This window comes from Macaca mulatta, chromosome 9 (assembly GCF_049350105.2).
Source record: "Macaca mulatta isolate MMU2019108-1 chromosome 9, T2T-MMU8v2.0, whole genome shotgun sequence".
Taxonomy (NCBI): Eukaryota; Metazoa; Chordata; class Mammalia; order Primates; family Cercopithecidae; genus Macaca; species Macaca mulatta.
This window is the reverse complement of record NC_133414.1, coordinates 124,536,251-124,561,739: the sequence shown is the minus strand read 5'-3', so window position 1 is coordinate 124,561,739 and position 25,489 is coordinate 124,536,251. Positions and strand designations below refer to the sequence as shown.

The 25,489-nt window shown below is 42.1% G+C and overlaps 1 protein-coding gene across 4 annotated transcripts in view; it reads right to left on the bottom strand.

Moving 5' to 3' along the window:
* ACSL5 (acyl-CoA synthetase long chain family member 5) overlaps window positions 1–25,489 on the bottom strand; it is a 54,633-nt gene that overhangs the window by 9,070 nt on the left and 20,074 nt on the right. For all 4 annotated transcript variants that reach the window (XM_015148189.3, XM_077947499.1, XM_015148186.3 and 1 more), the window contains exons 2-14: window positions 23,568–23,752; window positions 19,919–20,027; window positions 13,994–14,058; window positions 13,761–13,862; window positions 10,063–10,162; window positions 8,893–9,071; window positions 8,083–8,115; window positions 7,943–7,994; window positions 7,050–7,123; window positions 6,606–6,683; window positions 5,338–5,472; window positions 1,986–2,120; window positions 1,054–1,149 (exon numbers count right to left, since the gene is read on the bottom strand). In XM_015148189.3, coding sequence (XP_015003675.3) covers window positions 1,054–1,149; window positions 1,986–2,120; window positions 5,338–5,472; window positions 6,606–6,683; window positions 7,050–7,123; window positions 7,943–7,994; window positions 8,083–8,115; window positions 8,893–9,071; window positions 10,063–10,162; window positions 13,761–13,862; window positions 13,994–14,058; window positions 19,919–20,027; window positions 23,568–23,723 — 1,314 coding nt within the window. In that variant the 5' untranslated portion in view covers window positions 23,724–23,752. The remainder of the gene's footprint in view (window positions 1–1,053; window positions 1,150–1,985; window positions 2,121–5,337; window positions 5,473–6,605; window positions 6,684–7,049; window positions 7,124–7,942; window positions 7,995–8,082; window positions 8,116–8,892; window positions 9,072–10,062; window positions 10,163–13,760; window positions 13,863–13,993; window positions 14,059–19,918; window positions 20,028–23,567; window positions 23,753–25,489) is intronic.

Here is a 25,489-nt window from a genome sequence, read left to right as displayed (position 1 = left end):
ACAGATTAGTTATTTGAGTACAGCTGACCCTTCCTTGCACAACACAGGTTTGTACGGCACAGCTCCACCGATAGGTGGATTTTCTTCTGTCTGTGCTGCTCCTGAGATAGCAAGACCAACCCCTCCTCTTCTTCCTCCTCAGCCTACTCAACATGAAGACAGTGAGGATGAAAACCTTTATAATGATCCATTTCCACTTAATGAATAGTAAATATGTTTTCTCGTCCTTATGATTTTTTAAATAACATTTTCTTTTTTCTAACTTCCTTTATGGTAAGAATACGGTATATAATACATATACAAAATATATGTTGATTAATTATATTATTGGTAAGGCTTCTAGTCAATAATAGTCTACTAGTAGTTAAGTTTTTGGGGAGTCAATTTTTTTGTTTGGTTTTGTTTTGTTTTTTTGAGACGGAGTCTTGCTCTGTCGTCCAAGCTGGAGTGCAGTGGCGCAATCTCTGCTCACTGTACGGTCCACCTCCCGGGTTCACGCCATTCTCCCACCTCAGCCTCCTGAGTGGCTGGGACCACAGTGGCCCTCCACCACGCCTGACTAATTTTTTTGTATTTTTAGTAGAGACAGGATTTCATCGTGTTAGCCAAGATGGTCTCTATCTCCTGACCTCGTGATCTGCCTGCCTTGGCCTCCCAAAGTGCTGGGATTACAGGCACCAGCCACCGCGCCTGGCCGGGGAGTCGAGTATTATACATGAATTTTTGACTGCGTGGGGGTAGGCAATCCTAACTCTTGCATTGTTCAAGGGTCAACTACATTCAATAAACTATTGAGAAATCATTAAAATGATGCTGAGCTTTATTTGACAAGGAGCAATGTTAACAAGTGTTTTAGAGCACTAGTTTTATTTATGTGAAGGTTTCTACACACAGATGCCTGAAGAGATGATGAGAAGAATATTTTCTCTGGATTTTGAGAATTTAGGTGACTTTCATTTTGGTACCTTTTAGTTGTTTTCATTGTTATTTAAACAGTGAGCTTGTTTGTGCAAAAGTAAACTGGCCTATTTTCAAAGAAGGTGCTTGGCTTACCTGACATCCCATTGCTGCCCGGAAGAATGTCATGACTGGAGCGGAGATGGGGGCAGCTCCGGTGACGATTATGCGAACCCTTCCGCCCAGGCTGGCCTGTTCAGTGGAAACAAAAGACATACTAAAACCTATTCTCTTGGCTTCAACATCCTCTACTGTAGAGTGGGTATAATAGCCTGTCCAGCGTTGTTATGAGAATTAAACTGATATCAATTCTCACGTTAATTTACAAAGCACTTAGAATACAGTCTGGATTGTAGAAAAGCACTTAAAATGTTAGCTATTATTGTCATCGCTATCTATAGCTGGGACCAGAAGCCATATATTTCTCAAATAATTTGTATTCTTTAGCCCCTCAAATTGCTTATAATCTCAACAGACCACCAAAGAAAATAAGAGAGAGTGCTAGAACTTAAATAAAATATTTTTCTTTTCTTTTTTTTTTTTTTTTTGAGATAGAGTCTGGCCCTACTGCCCAGGCTGGAGTGAAGTGGTGCCATCTCAGCTCACTGCAACCTCTACCTCCTAGGTTCAAGCGATTCTCCTGCCTCAGCCTCCCATGTAGCTGGGATTACAGGCACCCACCACCACACCCAGCTAATTTTTCTATTGTCAGTAGAGAGCGGGTTTCACCATGGTGGTCAGGCTGGTCTTGAACGCCTGACCTCAGGTGACCTGCCCATCTAGGCCTCCCAAAGTGCTGGGATTATAGGTGTGAGCCACCACACTCAGCCTGCTTCTTTTTTTTTTTTTAAACCTACTCCCTTTAGTAGTAAAGTAGTACAAGAAAGATCTCAAAAAGCAGTGGACAAAAAGTGTGAAAGGATCTCTAGCTAAAGTGACGCTCAAGCAACAGAAGAAAAGCAAGGTCTGTGGAGTCAGAAGGCAGCCCAGGTATTTGCCTGCTTCAGTCCGGGACCTGTCCAACCTACCTGGATCTTTGCAAAGATGAGCTTATCCCAAAAACTGTCACGCCTGATGATACCCTTTTGAAGCTCCTTGAATTTACTGGCAACAGCCAAGTTCAACAAGAACTTCTTCAAGGGTGTCTTGGCTTCATTTTGTACCTGCAGAGTGATAGCTCCTTTTAGTTGGAAACCTATTGGAGATACTCATCAAGGCCATTAGTCAGCAAGAAACAGTGTGTTCTAGCTTCATAAGGAAGTGGTCTCACAGTCTCACACTCATGAACTCGATTGCGAATAATGATGAGCCCAGAGAATTATGGCCATGCTCAGAAAGAAGTGAACTTAATGCAAAGCTCCAGTCCTCCCCTTTACTGCCCCAATTTTTAGTCCTTGGGAAACAACTTGACAACTGAGATAAAGAGGGACTGCCTACAAAGTCACCTGGGGGGTACTAGATTTAAAACAAACAAAAAAACAACAGCTCAATGGGCACCACCTCTAGGGCTTTTCATTTAGTAGGTCAAAGGGCAGCCTAGGAATCTGCTTTTTTTTTTTTTTTTTTGAGATGGAGTCTCACTCTGTCACCCAGGCTGGAGTGCAGTGGCGTGATCTCGGCTCACTGCAAGCTCCGCCTCCTGAGTTCATGCCATTCTCCTGCCTCAGCCTCCTGAGTAGCTGGAACTACAGGCACTGGCCACCATGCCCAGCTAACTTTTTTTTTTTTTTTTTGTATTTTTAGTAGAGATGGGGTTTCACCGTGTTAGCCAGGATCGTCTCGATCTCCTGACCTCGTGATCCGCCCGTCTCGGCCTCCCAAAGTGCTGGGATTACAGGCTTGAGCCACCGCACCCGGCCGGACTTAATTCTTCCTACTAAAATTATTTCTTCCCATTTGGGCTTAATTCTGACACCATTTTTCCAGCTCACATGATTTCCCTGGTCTCCCTGACTGTGGCCTCACTGTGACTGTATGTTCCATCAACCACACTCCTGCCAAAGGACAGCTTCCCCAAGTACAGCTCAAAGTGACCCCTTATTTCCAAAATTTAGTCCTGAACTCTGTAGCTGGCTTTCAAGATTCCACCCTACTGGAAGTCAGATGCAAGGCAATTGAAGTCTTTTTTCTTGTTCAAAATTTGGAGAATCCCTCTCCGTCCATCTTCCATGTTTACACCCCCATTTTTGGGCCTCCAGCCAAGCAGGGGTGATAATTTTTATCTTCTAATGTAAATTGGGCTCTAGGACATAAGCATCTTCTTATGCCTATAACATTATCATTGTACCAATATGTCATAATCTCTCTCCAAGATCCATGCTCAAATGCTTCCTGCATCATGTCATTCTTGAAACCTCCCTCATCTAAAAGAGATTTATCTTTCTTCAACATTCACAAGACTCACCCTCCCTCAACAAGTCACTGATAAAGAGTTAGTATTAGAGACCTGTGCTAATAAAGTCCTTCATTTTAAAAATACATTCAGGAAGTGAACTGTGTATTAGGTATTAACTACACAATAACTATCTCTGAAAAATAAAAAAAGTACAACAACAACATATGAACAAAAACCATAATAACAACCAAATCTAATAATTGCATAGCATGGTAAGAAACTGTTGGAATTGTTATCAGTTCTGCTAGAACACCGCCTGCCCTGTCACCGGAGCCCATTTAGCATCTGCTGAGAGTCCTAATAGTGAAAGGAAGCGTTAAAATCTCGGAGGTGGTTGGGGAGGTGGGGGAGGGTTCCAAAGCATGTGAAGAATGGCCATGTATTACTTCCTCACGGATCCCAGCCTGAGGAATCATCACATACTATATTGCCTGGGTTCAAATAGCTTTGACAGCTCCTTGAAGCAATCTGACAATCTAACAATTGGGTGAGAAATATACAAGATGAGGTTGAGACAACTTGTGCCAGAAACCAAGGAAGCAATCAGAGGCTACAGGGGTATTGTCAAAAGGTCACCCGAGCAACTTGATGAGGGTTTCCAACTGCCAAGATGGGGCAATAAGAAGATCAAGAAGAAAGACTAACAGTTTGGGAGGCTGAGGTAGGTGGATCACTTGAAGTCAGGAGTTCGAGACCAGCCTGGCCAACATGGTGAAACCCCCTCTCTACTAAAAAATATTTTAAAAATGAGATGGGTGTAGTGGTGCACGTCTATAGTCCCAGCTCTCAGGAGGCTGAGGCAAGAGAATCACTTGAACCCAGGAGGCGGCGCTTGCAGTGAGCCGAGATCGTGCCATTGCACTCCAATCTGGGTGACAGAGTGGGACTCTGTCTCAAAAAAAAAAAAAAAAGAATGACTGAAATTTAAAAAACAAATCTGAAAATTATGAATTCCTAAAAATACACAGAGAAAATCTCATTGGCTACTTTTGAAGATTGCTGAGACACAAATCCATTTTTCTGAAGATTGATAAATAAAAATAATCAAATATTCGCCAGGTTTTATGGAAGAATCTCAGCTAATGAATGCAAGAGGAAGACAGAATTACAGGAATCACCATTCTGTAATTTCTAATGAAAAATAGAGCAGTGCTAGTCATCGGCATGACTCGCTAACATGACTACTGAAACAAGACTACTGAAAGCTTGATTCTGCCTTACCCCTTTTGAATGTGACTCTGGGCAGGTTATTTAACCTCCGAGGCTCATTTTCCTCATCATAAGTTAGAAATAATAGGTGTAAGTATGATTTACTATGATTTTGTGAGGATTCAATGAGAGGATGCCTCTGAAATGTGTATCATGAGGCCTGGCACTTCAGCAAGGGAACAGCTTCCCCAGATGTCTGCTGAACCCTGAGGGGCTCCATAAGTCTCTGAGTCAAGCTCTTTCTTCAGATCAGGTCCAAGTCATCTTGCCCAAGAAAAAGGGGACTGTACTTATTTATTTTTCATTTTTAAATTTTATTTTTGTTTATTTTTTGAGATGGAGTCTTGCTCTGTTGCCCAGGCTGAAGTGCAGTGGCATGATCTTGGCTCACTGCAACCTCCGCCTCACGGCTTCAAGCAATTCTCCTGCCTCAGCCTCTCGAGTAGCTGGGATCACAGGCGCTCACCACCACGTCCAGCTAATTTTTGTATTTTTAGTACAGATGGGGTTTCACCATGTTGGCCAGGTTGGTCTCGAACTCCTGACCCCAGGTAATCTGCCTGCCTTGGCCTCCCAAAGTGCTGAGATCACAGAAGTGAGCCACTGTACCTGGCAGGGATTGTATTTATAATGGTTTTTCATAGCTTGACCTGTAAACATGGCTTTACGTAGATATTTGTAGAGGGTGGAGGTAGAGGTGGAGTAAATCTCATAGTAGTACAGAGTTCCTTCATGCAGGCCGAAGTCACAGAGTCCCTTCAGCGGAAAGTTAGTACCTTATCGTAGATCCTGTTAAGGACTCGAGGCACCGTGGGAAACAATGTGGGCTTCAAAGTATTCATGTCATCAGCCAGCAACCGAATATTCCCTTGGAAGAATCCAACTCTGGCTCCACAGCAGTACACAACAGTCTGAAAACAAAACCAAATTATAGAGCTTAGAGGCAAACAACCCCTTTAGTGGGGACCTGTCTTGGAAGGAATTTGGGAAGTGGGCTAAGGCACACAGACACTTTCCTTACACAGCACCTCCCCGCCAATTCAGGACTCTGAGAGCCTTCCCCCCAAAAAGGATGAATATTTATCTCTGCTGCGGTGGCATGACAGATGAGACAGATATTGAGACTTTGTGGACCCCCAGACTCCACCACAGGTCTGTGTGACAGTCTCTAAGACAATCATCCTTTGTAAGACGCAATTCATTATGTGGCACTAAGAAAGCACTGCCAATTAAAGCAGAACCTGCCTTCAATCGTAAGACCAGCCCAATTTCATAAATTACATTAAAATATTTTTTAAGGTTTCTTAGAATCAATTTTTTATGAATCAGATACATTACTTTAGCCCAAAGAACTGAATCTTGCATTTTGGCATTTTAGGCATCAACCATGAGCTGGCTGAAGAGGCATTTGGGGGTAGCGAGGAGCAGAGAGAGAACTTTCCAACCACACTACCTGTGTTTTTGAAAGACTGACACGGCTGTCGGTTCTCAAATCAGCCTCAAAATAGCCTGAAAAGCCTGGAGTACACTCACAGAAGAGTAGACCTCCTCCAGTGCACACAATGCTGACAGCACCACCTTACACACTCAGGTGTGGTGCAAAAACTCTCACGGGGGACATCTCATACCTTATGTGGATCAAATGCTCCTTCCCTGATCCTCTGTGGGGAACTTCCTTTTCTCTAATCCTAGATCTTTTCAAAAATTCTAACCAAAATAAAATTTAAAAAGAAGACAACGTCTTGTGTCAGCTCAGAATTAAGGGCAGATAGTAAGCTCCTAGCTGTGATGTCACTAGACTCACACACCCCATGAAAGCAGAAGCATGTACTATCCTCCCGGACACATGCAGACTTAGCAGAGGAAGGCTCTGCAGGAAATGAAGGGTCATACCACGATTAGAGCTCCCATGAGCCAACTCCTTGCCTGCACCTCTCACACCAGAGAGAGGACAGTAAATACTGTGCAGCTGCCTTTGGAATAAACATGTGATAGCAAGTCAGGACCCCCTTGCCACATACTGCTAGGAACATAGAACACTCACCTGTACAACCCTCTCAAACATATGAGCCAGAGGGAGGTAGGATATGGTCACATCGTCGGGAGTGGGCTCAAAAGTATGCTATGTAGGCCAGGGAAGCAAGAGAAGGCAACATGAGATTCATGGCAACTTTCATCTCCAATGGAGTTTTTAAAACTACCTCCTCCCAGGACTACCACAGACAGCTGTATAGGTGGTACACTGTGTAGATCTGAGATGCCTTGAACTGCATATAGTGTAGAAATTTACAGTGATCCTAAAAGACCAAGGCTTGAAAATGTACAGTCCTGTAGACAAAGAACACACTGGTGTTTGTCCACACTCAGGCCTTTAACGTGTGTGTGTGTGTGTGTGTGTATGTGTGTCTGCCTGCTCTAACTTCAAAAATAAAAATCTTATGACAGATTCACGTTTTAATGAGAGCCTCTTTTTCAATTGACCACTGACCTCCACACATTTGAGAAAGGCAGAAGCATTTGAAACAATATTTTGATGGGTTATCATGGCTCCTTTGGGGTCACCTGTAGGAAATAAGAGGTGGAGAGAAAGATACTTTATGTAACTAATAGGTAGCCTTTGGCCTTGAAAGAAACTAGATTCAATTGGTTTTATTCCAGAAGGCCAAGAGCATTTCCTGTCACTGTGTCTTTTTGTGGATGGTATATGCCTCTGTTTAGAATAATGAATTCCCCCAGAGATTCTACTGCTGAATGCATCATTGGCCTTCTACTACTACACGGAGCACAGCCGTGATTTCAGATAGATGCACAGCTGCAAAGAAAAATTCAAGTTAACCCTCCTTCTCCCTCCACCCCACATCTTGTGCTATTTATATGTTTGGAATTCCAGATCTACCAATATTATCTAGTAATATGGTTATAAACACTATAAACTGGGCATACTAGAATGAATATAACTGTAGACCATGATGGACCACATTAAAAACTATTAAGCATTCTAACAGATGGGTGGATGTAGGGTGGGGTTGAAGCCCTCTATGGAAAACTATCACTGAGTTATCTTGATTGAATGAAACCATCCCAGTGGTGTCAAATCAAGAGAGTGGTGGGTTGGTGGGGGCAGAGGAAAGGACTTTCTGATGTCATCTTTAAGACCCCTGAAATCTATTGAATGTAAACAGCTCCCAGTATACCAAATGAAGTTTATTTACTTATGTTTATATTTTTCCATTTGGGAATTCACACTTAGAAGCCTTAGGCTGTGAGCCCCTAAGGATAGGGCTCATTAGACGGAATATTTACCAGCCTACCAGAGGCCAAGAATTGAAATCATGTTCTTGGCTGACCAGGGGTCTAAGGTTCAGCTTCATGGGCACTGACCTGTGGTCCCACTGGTGAAGCAGATGATGCTAAGGTCTTCTGGGCTAGGAGGCTGGAGGAGGAAGCACAAGGGCTTATTCTACCATGAACTTTGAGAGTTGACAATGGCAAGGCTCAAATTCAGGCAGAAGAAAACTTACCACAGGTTTTCTGAAGTGCTCTTTGCCTAGGTTCTATATGAACAGAAAACCAAGAAAGAAAGACATCAGTTGAGATGGACAGACTGTGATAAATGTGGCCCTCTCCCTCCCTTTCCCATGAGAACATCTCTATGGGAATATAAGCAAAATTCCAACCTGGATTAGGACCAGAAGCCAACATTCAGGAACAATGGAAGTCCCAGGGAAGAGCATAAGATTTCTCTAGAAAATCATCTACCTACAGAGGGTAGATTGCATGTTCAAACTTCCCATTGTACTCTTAAGTTTCAATCATCTAGCGCCATAACTAAATCTTTTTTGAAAGAAAGGAATAGCTAACATTTTCAGAGCTTATTACATACACATCACTTTCCTGATAAATTTACATATATGAATTAATCTAACTCTTTACAAGACCTCTGTGAGGTAGGGATTATTTTTATCACCATTTCATGGACCGAGGAAAGAGAGATGAGATTGCCCAAGGTTGCCTAACAGATGTGGAGCTGGCATGTGAACCCAAGCAGCCCGGCTCCAGGAGCCACCTCCTTTAACTATTACTGAACTCCTATTTATATATTATCCACTTAGAAGTCCATGCAGCCGGCCACAGAACTTTGTCCTCTCCTGGCATGAGTTTCAAAGTTGTCTTGTGGAAATTATTCTCAGAGCTTCACATCATGAGTCTAATTTACTCCTCACATGCCACCCCTGGAGAACAAGAACCCTGTCCTCTTGTGAAGGTATCTTGCAAGTTGCCTAAGGTGTTGGACCAGCATTGGAGCCGCAAGATAAATTTCAGATCCATACCTCAGCATCATATAGGGATAAGATCTCAATTCCACTCTTCTCCCCTCTTTGCTTCAGGTCATCATCAAAGGGGTCCATAAGGATGACCACCTTCAGGCTCGGTGTGAAGCCTTTCTCTACATTCTCTATCAGCACCGATGCCTTTTGGGGTGTGTCACAGATCACCATGGCAATATCAGCTGAAAGCCAAAATAGAACCAGAGATCACTCCCCCTCTCTGCTAAGTACCTAATTGCCTTGCAAGAAGGAAGAGGTTTGAAAAGTTTTCAAAGCTGACAGGTGTCGAAAGGAGATTATACCTGCAAATCAGATTTATAATGTACAACCTGAAATACTCCATTGATGATAAATGAACTTAACCGAAACAGAAACACGTCATGTTCTTGAACTATGACAGCAGATTTTACAGTTTCTAGAGGAACCACAAAATTCCTTCTGTTTAAGAATTCATTCAGATAACCTGAACAGGTTACTGAGGTGTGGTTCTATCAATGTGTTTTATTTTGAGGAGGATAGTAGGGAATACAGGAAACAGGAGGGGAGAAATAGGATTTTTAGCTGACAAGTATTTTACAATTCTAAATTTTAGCATTTGTTTTGATATATGTTTACATAAAGCTTCAAATGATGTTTACTGTGCAAATGGACCTACTCACTTAATCTACTAGTCCCACGACAGAAGGTAACATGTTGGATATGTGAAAGTGCTGTTACTTGTCCATCAAATTTGGACTTGTTTCTCTAGCAATGACAATTATTTTCTGCAGACTCACCATGGACATTGGTACATGCTGGTTAACTGTACTGACTTGGATTTACAAAGGTAGGAAATTAAATCTGTAGCTTTACTGTGATTTAGTCAATTAAGTTCATTGTCTGGGCTTTTATCTAGTGTGTTCAGAGTAAGTAGTCTTGTCTCTATATCATCATACCATGTCACCTTGAAGCATGTCATTGAAACTTCTATCTTTGTGTATCTCTGCTTCATGGGCTTTTTGTAGCTTTCCTGAAAATTATATCCTAAGTACTACAAAACTAGAAAGACTTGAACATTTTCTGACCACAGCATTTCAAGTTTGCTTAAACAAACAAATAAACAAAACAGCAGAAATTGAAGAAATACTCAGCATTGAGGAAGAATCAAGTTGTAATGTAACAGCAAAATTTTACCCTTGTTGACAATATATACGATGGCTTCTGGTCCCAAGGTGTCATACAGAGGTACAGCTACCATGGAGTACGTGTAACAAGCCAATTCAGAGATGATCCACTGTAAAGAGAGAAGTTCAAGTAAGGACTGGAGGGCACATTGAAGAGTACTAGTTCAGTCATTCAGCCAACAAATGCTATCTGGTTTTCTGTCTTGTTTTGTTTTGCTTTTGTTTTTGTTTTTGTTTTTGTTTTTGAGACAGTGCCTCGCTCTGCTGCCCAGGCTGGAGTGCAGTGATGTGATCATAGCTCACTGCAGCCTCAACTTTCGAGGATCAAGCGGTTCTCCCACCTCAGCCTCCTGAATAGCTGGAACTATAGGCACACATCACTATGTCCAGATAATTTTCATATTTTTTGTAGAGACAGGATTTCACCATGTTTCCCAGTCTGGCATAAAACTCCTAGCTCAACCTATCTGCCTGCCTGGGCCTCCCAAAGTGCTGGGACTACTTATTTGTTGACTTTAATGTAAAAAAAAAAAAAAAATCTCTTTGGGGCCATAGGGACAGTTGCAAACACTGCTATAAAGTACAATTAAATAAGGGAGATAAGGAAGGCACAGAGACAACTGCAATACAAAGGTAGACCAGAATACAAAGGCAGAGTGTGATAAGTTCCATCCATAAGAGGTATGGAAGGCATTAGGAGCCTTAGGGTGTCAGAGATCACTTTCAACGGTGAGGCAAAGCAATTTGGGACTGCTTGTGGGAAAGAGATGAAAACTGGGCAGGGCTTTAGAGGACTAGTAGGATTTGGTTATGGATGGAGAGGTAGATTAAAAGAAGGAAGTGAATGAACAAAGAATAGTGGTATGGTTTGGCTGCGTCCCCATCCAAATCTCATCTTGAATTGTAGTTCCCATAATCCCCACGTGTTTTGGGAGGGACCTGGTGGGAGGTAATTGAATCATGGGGGTGGTTACCCTCATACAGTTCGATATGGTTTAGCTGCATACCCATTCAAATCTCAACTTGAGGCCGGGTGCAGTGGCTCATGCCTGTAATCCCAGCACTTTGGGAGGCTGTGGTGGGCAGATCACGAGGTCAAGAGATTGAGACCATCCTGGCCAACATGGTGAAACCCCGTCTCTACTAAAAATACAAAAATTAGCTGGGCGTGGTGGCATGCACCTGTAATCCCAGCTACTTGGGAGGCTGAGGCAGGAGAATTGCTTGAACCTGGGAGGTGGAGGTTGCAGTGAGCTGAGATGGTACCACTGTACTCCAGCCTGGCGACAGAGTGAGACTCCATCTCAAAAAAAAAAAAAAAGATCTCTACTTGAATTATATCTCCCAGAATTCCCACGTGTTGTGGGAGGAACCCAGGGGGAGGTAATTGAATCATGGGGGCCAGTCTTTCCTGTGCTATTCTCATGATAATGAATAAGTCTCGCGAAATCTCATGGGTTTATCAGGGGTTTCCACTTTTGCTTCTTCCTCATTTTCTCTTGCTGCTGTGATGTAAGAAGTGCCTTTTGCCTCCTGCCATGATTCTGAGGCCTCCCCAGCCATGTGGAACTGTAAGTCCAATTAAACCTCCTTTTCTTCCCAGTCTTAGGTATGTCTTTATCAGCAGAATAAAAACAGACTAATATATTGTTCTCGTAACAGTGAGTTCTCATGAGATCTGATTTCATAAGGAGCGTTCCACCCCCTTTGCTCTTATTCTTTTCTTTCCTGCAACCATATGAAGAAGGACATGTTTGCTCCCCCTTCTACCATGATTGTAAGTTTCTTGAAGCCTCCCCAGCACTGCAGAACTGTGAGTCAATTAAACCCCTTTCCTTTATAAATTACCCAGTCTCAGGTATTTCTTCATAACAGTGTGATAACGAACTAATACAGATAGCATGACATCATTGTGTGGGTACACATTAGCAAGTGTGAAGACTACAGGAAATAAAACTGGAAAGGTAGGTAGGAATCTGCTAGTGATGGGCCTTAAATGTCAATGTAGATGTTATGGACTGAATCCTGTCTCCCTGTCTCTCCTCCTCTGGCCCAACCCAAATTCATGTTGAAATCCTAATCCCCAATGTGACAGTATATGAGATAGGGCTTTTAGAGAAGTAATTAAGGTTAAACGAACTTATAAGGGTGGGGTCCCAATCCCTTCCCTCTATGAAGAAGAAGGGTCATGAGGGATACATGTGCACAGAGAAAAGGCCGTGTGAAGACAAAATGAAAAGGTGGCTGTCTACAAGTCAAGGAGAGAGGCCTCAGGAGAAGCTAAACCTGCTGACACTCTGATCTTGGATTCCTAGACTCCAGAACTGTGAGAAAATAAATTTCTGTTGTGTAAGCCACATGGTCTGTGTATTAGATTATGGCAGTCCTAACAGACTATACAGTTGTTCCTTGAACACATGGGTTTGAACTGTGAGGGTCTGCTTGTGGATTTTCTTTTTCAATAAAAGTTACATTGAGTGTGCCTATATTTCCTGCCTCCCTTTCTACTTCCTCTACCTCTTCCACCTCTGCCAGGTCTGAGACAGTAAGATCAACCTCTCTTCTCCCTCCTCCTCAACCTACTCAAGGTAAAGATGACTCAGATGAAAACCTCTATAATGATCCATTTCCACCTAATGAATAGTACATACATTTTCCCTTCCTTATCATTTTCATTTCTCTAGCTTACTGCATTGTAAGAAAGCAGTATACAATACATATAACATACAAAAATATGTGTTAGTCAACTGTCTACATTATCAGCAAGGAAGGCTATTAGTAGTTAAGTTTCAGGGGAGTTATCGGTGGATCTTTTTACTGAATAGGCGGTGGTCCTAACCCCCATGTTGTTCAAGGATTAACTGTATCAGATTAGGTGTTAAGTTCCTAAACTAGAGTCAAGGGAACCTTTTTCTACTGAGGCTGACTGTGACAAGAATAGAGTTTGTAGATTCACCTAAAATTATAGGTGAATATTTTTATATTTGTATTAGCATTAGAACTGGGACTTGCAGTTTGTAAACTTGCAATAAGATCCACACAGAACTTAACTCCCCCAAAACTTAACTACTGATGGCTTCTGTTGACTGGAAGCCTTGCTGATAACACAGACAGTTAATTAACACAGATTTTGTATGTTATATGTATCATATGCTGCACTTCTAGGGAGCCTTTGAAGCATGAAAAGACTTCCCCAGAGGGATAATGCGCCTAATGACTTAATTGAAACTTGGAGATAAGCTTGATTCTGTCATCTTACCATCAAAATCTGCTTCCAGCTCTCTGTGGAAAGACGTCTACGGCCAGACTCAGTAGCAATGAATGGCTGAATTTACTGGTTCAAGTACAAATTGCAAGTTTCAGTTCTAATACTAGTACATACTTTCCACAATATCTTCAAGATCTTATTTGGCGGTCCCTCCTAGTTTCCTTATTTTCCTCATGTAACAATCAGACCAACTTCAAATGACTCATGATAGACTGGGAAACAAGAGAGGTCCGAACACCTAGGTGACAGTGCTAGACACTTAACCAGAAATTAAGTAGGTTCTGAGTTGTAACTCTTTCAAGCAGAATAAGCATTAGAAAATTTTAACAATAGCTTTGGTAAAGCATTAACGAGTGTTGGAGTGCTGGATGGGGAATCGCATTTGAAATTTTTAAACTTAACCCTGACTCATTTCCTTTAGTTAGCTTCAACATAGTTACCTCTGGCCTATTCTGAGCAAAGATGCCGACAAATTGGTCCGGTGATGATTTATATCCTTTATGCAAGAGATAGGAACCCAGGTACTCCGCTCTATCAGACACCTACAAAAAAGAGAAATAGGGTGAGAGAGAGAGGGAGAAGAGGTCAAGACTCAAAACTGACCAATACGGTATCCTGTAGTTCAGAATACTATGTTAGAAAGAATCTGTCTAAAACCATGGACTCAACTTACCTGTTTGTAGGATAGCCATCTGTAGGGCTGGTTTGGTTTCCTATATCCCAAGCAGGGCCCATTGTCTAAAAACATAATATTAAAAGAAAATCAACTCCAGTTGCAAATTCTCTGGACCAAGGAAGTTAAAAGGAGATTAAGAAGGGGCAAGACACAAAGGATAAGTCCAACGAGGATTTGAGCTTCTCTTATATGATCAGGAAATTCAAAGTCAGAAAGCACTGAGTTCTCAAAGATGAAGAGTCCTATAAATTATACTTGAAACATTTAGGAAATGCTACATAAAACAGGAGCGGTTCAGTGTTGAATATGTAACCTGCATGATAATGTAGACATTCAGAGAAAACCATCCATATGGGGTTAGCCCACAAAACGTGACCAAGTAAAAGCCTACAAGTAAACACAAACAGCCTGTATTGAACAATCTCGGATTGAATTTCCCTACAATAAAAACTATGCTCATAAAAATAAAAAAAATAAAATATGAATCATCAATCTCATCATCCAAATACCATTATTAGCACTGATATGTTATTCTATGGCCCTTTTGCATAGTTTTACAGTTATGTTCATTCCCCATGTATAGAATGAATATAATACTTTGATATCTTGCTTCCTCTCCCAATCTGACATAAGTATTTTCATGTCATTATTTCTTCTCTGTAGTGGTTTCAATGGCCAGTCGATGAAGGGTTCTATTGTAGTTGACTTTATTTCATTGTGGGTATTTAGATTGTTTTCAAGTTTGACACCTTAAATTACGCTAAGTATTTTCAAATTGATCCTTTTAAATTTAGAACATTTCCTTAGAATAGAGCTCCTAAAATGTAATAAGGGAAGGGAATGGGGGCTCAGAACAGTTAGGTTTTTGATACCTAGACCACACTGCTTACTTGAGCAGATGTGACAATTCACTTTTCTCCTATCATATCAAGTTTTAACATACTCTCATAGACCGCTAAATAGTGTCTTTAAAAATTATCTTCAAGGCTGGGCACGGTGGCCCATGCCTGTAATCCCAGCACTTTGGGAGGCCAAGGCGGGCAGATCACCTGAGGTTGGAAGTTTGAGACCAGCCTGACCAACATGGAAAACGCTGTCTCTACTAAAAATACAAAATTAGCTGGGCGCGGTGGCACATGCCTGTAATCCCAGCTACTGGGAAGGCTGAGGCAGGAGAATCGTTTCAACCTGGGAGGCAGAGGTTGCGATGAGCTGAGATCTCACCGTTGCATTCCAGCCTGGGCAACAAAAGCGAAACTCGGTCTCAAAACAAAACAAAACAAAACAAAACTATTTTCAGGTTTGATAGGTTTGAAAGGTTATTACTGTAGTCTAAGTTTCTTTAACAGCTAGTAAAGTGGCACCTTTTTCCTTGTTAGGTTTTATTTACTCTCATGACTTATTTGTTCATATACTTTGCCCATTTGTATGAGAGTATCTTCTAAGATATCAAGGCTTGTAAAAAACATGGAGACACACACGCAGGTGTGCACATACTCATGCATTTGTCTTCAGTATTTTTTCAATTTACACCTTGCATTTGACAATAAAAGAATTAAACTTCTGAACATCTTAACTACTCAGCCTTTCTTAAAATAAGTTTGGGAACATCCATTTACAAGAATAAATGGCATCTCAGTTTTTAAAGCTAACTCAAGGAAGTAATGGTATTAGGCTGAAGAACACATTAAGTGGCTTAGAAGCCCTCATGTCTAAGCCAGAAGGAGGCCGTTATAAGTAGACAAGTAGAAGGGCAGGAAAATGTATGGAGAGGATCTAGCCAAATTACTAAGAGGAATTCAGGTCTTGCCAAAAGGAAGTATTCATAAAGAGAGTTACAAGGAATTCGGAGGCAAGTAAGTAAACTTCTAGACTAAGTGATGGAAAAAAAAAGAAGGAAAGCAGGAAAGAGAGACCCACTCTGATTAAAGAGATATAAAAATGAATAAGGAGGCTGTGTACAGAAAATGTTAGTACTTTAGCTTCCAATTGAAATAGCTGCATGAAAGCCTAAGAAGTAACGTCTCAGACTAACTTTCCCTGAAGCATGGCTTTGTCAGAGTGGAAGTCACTTGCTCCCCCAGGCTGTGTGCCTTGGGTGGTCTACCAATGATATCATTTGTACTAACATTAATCACTAATGATAGCTACCATTTATTGAATGCTTACTCCATGCCAAGCACATTAACTCGTCTTCCCAGCTATTATCATTTGCATTATACTAAGAATTATGAAGGACTGAGACGCTTGGTCAAGCTCACTCAGCAAGTAGTAGAGCTGATGAATGTCTAAGAAAGTATACTGGGGCCTGGGCACAGGGGGTCATGCCTGTAATGCCAGCACTTTGGGAGGCAGAAGTTGGCAGATCACTTGAGCTCAAGAGTTCAAGACCAGCCTGGGCAACATGGCAAAACTCCATCTCTACAAAAAACATAAAACATTAGCCATGGGTGGTGGCATGAGCCTGCAGTCCCAGCTACTTGAGAGACTGAGGTGGAAGGATGGCTTGAGCCCAGGAGGTGGAGGTTGCAGTGAGCTTAGATCGTGCCACTGCACTCCAGCCTGGGCAACAGAGTCAGACGCTGAAAAAAGAAAGACAGAGAGAGAGAGAGAGAGAGAAGGAGGGAGGGAGGGAGGAAGGGAGGAAGGGAGGGAGGGAGGGAGGAAGGGAGGGAGGGAGGAAGGGAGGAAGGGAGGGAGGGAGGGAGGGAGGAAGGAAGGAAGGAAGAAAAGAAAAGAAAAGAAAAGAAAAGAAAAGAAAAGAAAAAAGAAAGAAAGAAAGAAAGAAAGAAAGAAAGAAAGAAAGAAAGAAAGAAAGAAAGAAAGAAAGAAAGAGAAAGAAAGAGAAAGAAAGAAGAGAGAGGAAGGAAGGAAGGAAGGAAGGAAGGAAGGAAGGAAGGAAGGAAGGAAGGAAGGAAGGGAGGAATTATACTGTATCTTATCACTTCTTGATTGATAAAAATGCTAGCAGAGGCTGGTGTCTAAGGAACAAGTCAAATAATTGTCCCAAAGGGGCAACAACTCAGGTCTCATTAAACTCTGTGACTTGATCAGCTTCAACCTACTAGCCAAATGCCTGACCAGGCAACAGCCTAGTGTTTCATTAACTTAGTCAACTCAGACCTGTTTGTTCTAAGCTGTGGCCATCTGCAAACAGCCCATCCATTAACAAATTCTTGGCAAAGTTGTCACTCTATACTAAGTAGAATTCCAACTCTGGTATACAGAATCTCCTGGAAGCTTTGCTAAAAATACAAAGCTTCCTGAGGATTTTTAGGTTTCATTATCTGGAAATTTAATTCAGTGAACCTAAAGTGTAACCAGAAGATATACATTTTAAACAACAGCCCCAAGCGATTCTCAAGATAAACAAACTACTAGCTAAGGCTCATGTATTCAACCCCAGATAGGCCCAGAAGTGTCATTTTTCTTTTTTTATTTTTTTTGAGACACAGTGTCCCTGTGTCACCCAGGCTGAAGTGCAGTGGCACGATCTCGGCTCACTGCAACCTCCACTTCCCAGGTTCAAGCGATTCTCCTGCCTCAGCCTCCCAAGTAGCTGGGATTACAGGCACCACCACTATGCCCGGCTATCATTTTTCTATGTAAGTATCCACACCAGATTTCTCGTGCCTGCTTCCATGAGAAGCCATTTCGTATTCAAAAAATCCTAAATTATATATCTCATGTGCCACATATCACATGCTAAATTGCTTGTTTTAGTCACAATAACAACACATCATCAATAAAGAAAACTCCTAAAAACAGAAAATCACTAGAGCTGGGCATAGTGGCCCATTCCTGTAATCCCAGTACTTCGTGAGGCTGCAGTCAGGGAGGGGGTTATCTCTTGAAGTCAGTTTGAGACTAGCTTGGGCAACATAGTGAGACCTTGTCTCTATAAAAAATTTAAAAATTAACCAGGTGTAGGCCAGGCGCGGTGGCTCATGCCTGTAATCCCAGCACTTTGGGAGATCAAGGCAGGTAGATCACAAGGTCAGGAATTCAGGACCAGCCTGGCCAAGATGGTGAAACCCCATCTCTACTAAAAATACAAAAATCAAGAGCCGGGCGCGGTGGCTCAAGCCTGTAATCCCAGCACTTTGGGAGGCCGAGACGGGCGGATCACTAGGTCAGGAGATCGAGACCATCCTGGCTAACACGGCGAAACCCCGTCTCTACTAAAAACACAAAAAATTAGCCGGGCGAGGTGGCGGCGCCTGTGGTCCCAGCTACTCGGGAGGCTGAGGCAGGAGAATGGCGGGAACCCGGGAGGCGGAGCTTGCAGTGAGCTGAGATCTGGCCACTGCACTCCAGCCTGGGTGACAGAGCGAGACTCCATCTCAAAAAAAAAAAAAAAAATACAAAAATCAGCCAGGCATGGTGGCAGGCGCCTGTAATCCCAGCTATTTGGGAGGCTGAGGCAGAGAATTGCTTGAACCTGGGAGGTGGAGGTTGTAGTGAGCCAAGATCATGCCACAGCACTCCAGCCTGGGCAACAGAGCAAGACTCCGTCTCAAAAAAAAAAAGAAAAAAGAAAAAAAAATTTAGCCAGGTGTGGCAGCACATGCCTGTAGTCCTGGCTACTTGAGAAGTTGAGGTGGGAGGATTGCTTGAGTCCCAGAGTTTGAAGTTGTAGTGAGCTATATTCCATCACACCACTGCACTCCAGCCTGGGTGACAGAGGAAGATCCTGTCTCTGAAAGAAAAAAAGAAAAAATCCCAAAGGAAATTATACTGTATTAGACATATACTATCTTAAATTGCCAGAGAAGTAAACGAACTGATGTTTGGTTTGTTTTTATTTGTTATTTGCATGGAGTCTATAAATAAATGCTGATTTGGAACCAGATATACTAAGCACAGGCCCCAGGGGAGTCTTCAGATAGATGTTTTCTTGATAATAAATCTTTAATTGTCTGGAGGAGTAGCTACTTTTATAAAACACTTAAGAGCCAACCTAAAATAGAACAACCTAGTCAAACAGACACACTTAGATTTTCCTATCAGCTCTGATATTTTCTAGTTCTATGACCTTGGTAATGGTCTTGAAACTGTGAGTCTGGGTCCTCATCTTTAAAAATGGCAATGATGGTAACTAATCTCTACGGTTTAGGGAAAATGAAGTAATATATGTACAGTAGTTATTGTATAGTTAACACTTGACAGGAGTTGGTTATGAATATCCTCTTAGTGTTAGTTAACACACAGAAGTCAAGGAACGGATAAAAGTTACATGACCAGAATGTCACCCAAAAGACCAAAGGCACAGAAAGAGCTATAAGCCAGTAGCTTTTAAAAGTAAACATGTGTGTGCCAGGCATTATGTTCAATGATATAAGATATAAATATTAAGGCTTGATGTATTCCAAATGAATGTGTCAAAGCCCATTTGGTAGTCTCTGAAAAAGTCCAAAGAAGTGGTAACTTGGGCCAGTAGGATGGTATCAGAGTCAAGGACAATGTAAGACATCAGGAGTCCTGGACTGCTAGTCCTGGCTCAGATTGTCTATCTGTAAATGCAGGCAATTGCATTAATGAAAGGCATGTTTCTAAACAAATATGAGGTACTAGTGAGTTAAAGACACTGTCCTGTATTATTATCTCCTTGACCCTTTAACAACAGTTTTGGCAGGGACGTTCTTCTTGTGTTGAGAAACAGATTCAGAGAAGCAAAGTGTTTTGCATAAGGTTATGAAGGTGGAAATGCAAGAACCGGGCTTCAAACCTAAGTCTGTCTTACACTGGTTCTAACACCCATCCTGATATTGTGTTCTAATGCTGCCTCTATTTTGCATGTTGCGATTCTATTTGGATCACTGCATCTAAATAGCTGGGGTTTTAGAAGTGAGACAGAGAAAGAGAGATATGCCACAGATCCCACCTTGTCTTCTTCAGGCAAGGACAGACCACCAGGCTTACCAGATATAGCGAGTCCTCTTTGGAAAACCTCATACATAGTCGTGGCATCTGAGAAGCAGTGACTTATTAGGTCATTGTTCTTCTGGGAAACACCCTTCCGCGCTCCTCCCTAGGACACAAGACCAAGTTTAGGCCAAGTCCAAGTCTCCCCTCACTCTTTCCAAAACCTTTATGAATTGAATTAAAGAGACCATAAATGCTGATTTTGAGGTCACGGGAATGTTCTCTTTGCTAGTCAATTGATTTTTAAAAATCTCCAAATCATAGTATATTTACATTGTAGACATTTTAGAAAATAGGAAAGAGGCTAGGCTCGGTGGTTCACGCCTGTAATCCCAGCACTTTGGGAGGCCGAGGCGGGTGGAGGTCAGGAGTTTGAGACCAGCCTGACCAACAATGTGAAACCCCGTCTCTACTAAAAATACAAAAATTAGCCAGGCGTGGTGGCAGATGCCTGTAGTCCCAGCTACTTGGGAGGCTGAGACAGGAGAATTGCTTGAACTGGGGAGGCAGAGGTTGCAGTGAGGCAAGATCGTGCCACTGCACTCCAGCCTGGGCAACGGAGCTAGACTCCATCTCAGAAAAAAAAAGAGAAAATACAAAACTGTACTAAAGGCTTAAGAAAAGTGGATCTGTAATCCCACCCAGAGATTACCACTGTTATGTTTTTGGTAACCCTCCTGGCATCCATCTGTGTATGCATATGGAGGAGAGATGATATGTATAGTTTTATGTCTTTTTTATAGTATCAAGTTTAAACTTCTACTGAATGTATACTATGTGTTCTAGGTAGTCTGTAAATACTGTAGATGTGAGTTAAGACAAAATAGCTGCCCTTAAGCACCTCATACACTAGGGTTGTTGGAGTATGAGTAGGTCATAGGGAAAAAATGGAAATATAATACCATGATGTACATGCTATAATGAGTTTGGAGGAAATGGATTCGTGGGGGAAATGAAGCAACCAGTTCTGTATTAAGCAGAAATATTACAGAGAAGAAATGGTATTTCAATACAGACTTCTAAGACAAATAGGCATTTGGCAAAAAGATATGATTTGGGTAGGGTAAAGGAGAAAACAGAAAATTCCAGAGTGGAGGAACAGCCTGAGCAAAGGCATGGAGGTAAGAAAATGCAGCGCAGAGTTGGGTGGGCAGCTAGAGGACGGTGTATTCAAGAAAAAGGGGTTAGCTGGCTGGGCGCTGTGGCTCATGCCTGTAATTTCAGCACTTTGAGATGCCAAAGTGGGCGGATCATCGGAGGTCAGGAGTTCAAGACCAGCCTGGCCAACATGGTGAAACCCCCTCTATACTAAAAATACAAAAATTAGCCAGGTGTAGTGGCGGGCACCTGTAATCCCAGCTACTCAGGAGGCTGAGGCAGGAGAATTGCTTGAACCTGGGAAGCGGAGGTTGCAGTGAGCCAAGATCCTACCATTTGCACTCTAGCCTGGGGGACAAGAGAAAGACTTTCTCTAAAAAAAAAAGAAAAAAGAAAAAAAGAAAAAAAAAAAAAGAAAAAGAAAAAGGGAGTAGCTAGGAATCCATCTAGAAATGTCAGCTGGAGCTACAGGATCAGGGCCCTGGGATGGACCCTGGAGCTACAACAGGCACTCCGGGTGTGGTCCAGTGGTCCAACCCTCATGAAGTTTCATCTAGAGAAGAACAGGCAACAATTAAATAAGCATTCAACAATGTAAATTAGTATCCAAAGTGAGAGCTACAAAAGTACAGGAAAACACACGAGGCTGTAACAAGAGATCTGACTTAGTCTAGGACATCAGGGAAAATTTCCATGGGCTATCACATTAAGACAAAAAATAGCAAAAATAAAGCTCCTTGTCTAGTGAAGGAAGACAGGGTCTTGCTGTCTGTTTACGTGCCTAGTGTAAGGAAGGAATAATCCAAGATGTTTCAGACTCTTAACTTTGGCAACTGGGTAAAAAGATACACACTTAACTGAAATAGAATAGGAAAGAAGGTGTGTGTGTGTGTGTGTGTGCATGTGCTTGTGTGTGTGTGTGTGTGTGTGTGAGAGAGAGAGAGAGAGAGAGAAGGGAGAAAACATGCATAAAGAGACCTGGAGAGCTTAAGTTACTTAAGTATCACTGAGGTCAGAATAGAAAATCAGATTTCAGTGTCACAGACTCAGGCACATTTTCAAGTCATAAAAGAGGAGGTATTTTCTTAGCCGTGAGAATTTAGCTGAGGGTTTGGCAGACTATAATCCACACACTGAATCTGGCCTACCACCTGCCTTTATGAGTAAACTTTTATCGGAACACAGTCACGCTCATTTGTTTACATGTTGTCTGGTACTGTACTCTTATTCTACAACAGCAGTCAGTATTGAGTCGATGCAAAAGAGCCCATGTGATCTGCAAATTCTATACCATTTACTGCCTGGCCTTTACAGAGTATGTCTGCCAACCCCTGCTGCAGAGGAATCAAGAGATGCTGAGAATAAAATCCTAGTATGAGGAGAGGAAAGAACCCAAGTGACAAAGAAAGACTGTCTTGAAATTAGGAAGAAATCTCATGGAAGGATATCATAAAAGGCAAAAGGAGGAGTTTCAAGAAAGAAGTCTCAAGTCAAACAAGAGGAAAGCTGAAAGAGACGCCATTGAATTTGGAAGTGAGGTTATGAGTGATTGAGAGCACTGTGGAGGAGATGGTAGTGGTAAACGGTCAGATCTCAGTGGGTTGAAGTTCAGAAGAGGAAATCAATATGCAAACTACTCTCAAAGAACTCTAGTGGGAAAGGAAAGGAGTGAGAGGTGGTGGTGGAATGCAGCGGGACAAGAAGATGCCAATGAAGACATTGAACATGCAGAGGTACCCACAGGTGGGAGAAGAGCTGGAAAGTAGAGGTAGCTTGGAGTAAGATTCCCTCTATCTTGGAGAAAGAAGACTGTAAAAAGAACAGAAGAAGTTAGCCTTGTGAAGGAACGGGAATGCATTTTTTCCTCTGAAGAGGGTAGAAAATGAAAACAGATGAAGATATTCATGGGCGCAGAAGGAAGGAGAAATGAGAACATTGTTGGAACTTTCAATTTGTTCATAGAGGTAGGAAGCTGGGGGATTTGCTGAAAGCCAGGGGAGTGAGCCTAGTTCAATTTCTATAGTTTTCAGAAAAATAAATTTAACTCAAAGCTAGAATTTAACTGGAGGAAACGGCTTAATTGTTCTCAGACACTGGGTATCTCGATGAAAATGTTCTCCTGTCCCCAAAGTTCTGGCACTATTATTTAGATCATGGGTTGTCAAATTACTTGTGTAAAGGGCTAGATAGCAAACACTTTAGGCTTTGTGGGACATGCCTCATCTCGCCCATTTTTGTTTTTAACTCATCCCTTAAAAAAGGTAAAAACTATTCTTTACTTGCCAGATGCACAAAAAAAGATGGATTTTGTTCATGGCTATAGTTTGCCAACTCCAATCTAGATTACTGACATCATACAACAACCTTCCTTATTACAAAAGAAAATGTGCCAGTAATAGAAGTTTAAATTTGTATATTGCCTGTTGATCAGTAACATGAAAGCTTTCCCATGCCACACCCAATCCCCTTCAAGAGTTATCCCTAGGTTTGGAGTTACAGTTTGAGTTTGATGAAGGTTAACAAACTAAAAGGATGACTGGTAAATTACCTCAATTCCCACAGACTGATTGTTCAGGTCAAGAAGAGGTAAGACGGGTTGAGGTCTGGTGATCAGCCACAGGAAGATGGCAGCTCCAAATGTCAGGATGCAGATCAATGCCGGGGTTGGAAGTGGGGAAAATAAAAAGTTGAAGATAAAAAGCATCTTTGTGAATAGCAGCAGGAAATTCAGACCTTAAAAAAAAAAAACAGGGGAAAGAAAATTTAGAGGAAACGGCCATATTTTTGTACTCAATAGCTCTATGTTTACAGAAGGACACACACACACACACACACACACACACACGCCTTCAAACCCTCAAATAGAGTTGTACCTCTCTAGTAGCAGAATTTCCCCCATTGTTTACTTAGCACTGTTGAAATTAATATAACACATTCTCCACCCCTGCTACTTGACTGTCCTCACACAAAGCAGGAAGGATCAAAGGAAACAAGTTAATCATTTCCCAGACAATTTTGAGAAATGACTGCCCTTTTAATGTTGGTGTACAAAGCCTGGAAGAAAGCAGCCTGCCAGACCCAACAGAACCTGGTGGTCAGAGGACAGTACCTCCTCTGCCCAGGCAGACCACGGGTCAGGAAGGACTCTTCCAGCTGGATTTCCCCCATATAAACCAAACAGAAGAGATCGGTCAATGTGATGCCACAGGTTTTAGAAATTAACCATTTTGTATGAAGGGTATTTCCTGCTGGCTAGATATGTCTTGCTCATTGCTTTATTTTTTGGAGCATCGGAAGGGTTTCCGAGATCAACAGCATTACAACTTGCTATGCCCAACATTCTCTCCCCCAGGGAGCCCAGAGGAATCATTTTACTATGAGGCAAACGTCAGTCAGGTGCACAGAAACAGTGCTGGAGAATGGATGACACGTGGCAAGCATTGAAGAGTTAGGTCAAGAAGAGATCTCAAGAAACTAAAAGCAACAAAGGCTTCCCCCAACCCAGCCTTTCTTATAGTTTTCAGCCAAGTTCAGCTTCAAACTACTCTAATAGGAGAGACTACTTTCGGGTAGGTCTTGGGAGCATACCCTCATCGAAGCCATCTTTTCCTGGAAAGTTGCTGCCTCACAGCTTTCAAACAGGATTAGGAGAATATAATAGCAGCAAACACATGAGCACTTACTGTATGCCAGGCATAGGGCTGGGCTTTTTGCATGGTTTGTTTAATTTAGGCCAAACAACACTATAAAGTAGTATTTCACAGAAGTGGAAATGAACGCTGTGGGATAAAGTGACTTGCCCAAATTCACCACCCATCATTCCCTATTGCTACTTCTCTATGAACATCTACAAAAAGCCAATTCACTTTTTCTTATAGGTTCTAGTCACAGAATTCAAGGGGATTGAATGTGTCTAGCACCTTACAGGTGACAGCACATGAAGCTCAGAATTTGCATTCTTCAAAGTTTACTGCAATGCCTGATGAAACAATAGCTCAGAGATGAGGCCGCACATGCCCACCGAAAATCAAAAGAACAAAGCAAGCTCAATTAAAAGTTGGATCAGATCAAGATCACAGTTGCCCTTAGAGCTTTGGACAGCTGCCATTAGCTGCCACCTGGAAACTTCTTTAACAAGGGAAACACACTTCACTGTAGTCTGAGAAAGGCCACAAGGTGCAGGAATTTTGTGTGGGGGCAGGAACAGTCACAAGAAATCCTGGACCACTCTTACTATCTTTCTGTCCCTTGATTAGTTATTACCTGACTTTTTCCATTTTAGAGGAGAAAACTGAACTTTCAGAAACTGGGATAATAGTCCTCAACTCCTTGGTTCTTTCCATATTGCATTCAAGGGGAGAGAAAGAAGTCAAAACAAAAATAAAAGCAAAGTCCCACAGGTGCTAGGTTACATAATAACAAGGGTGCTACTGTGACCGACCACCTGGCAGGATTCTGAAAGCTGGGATT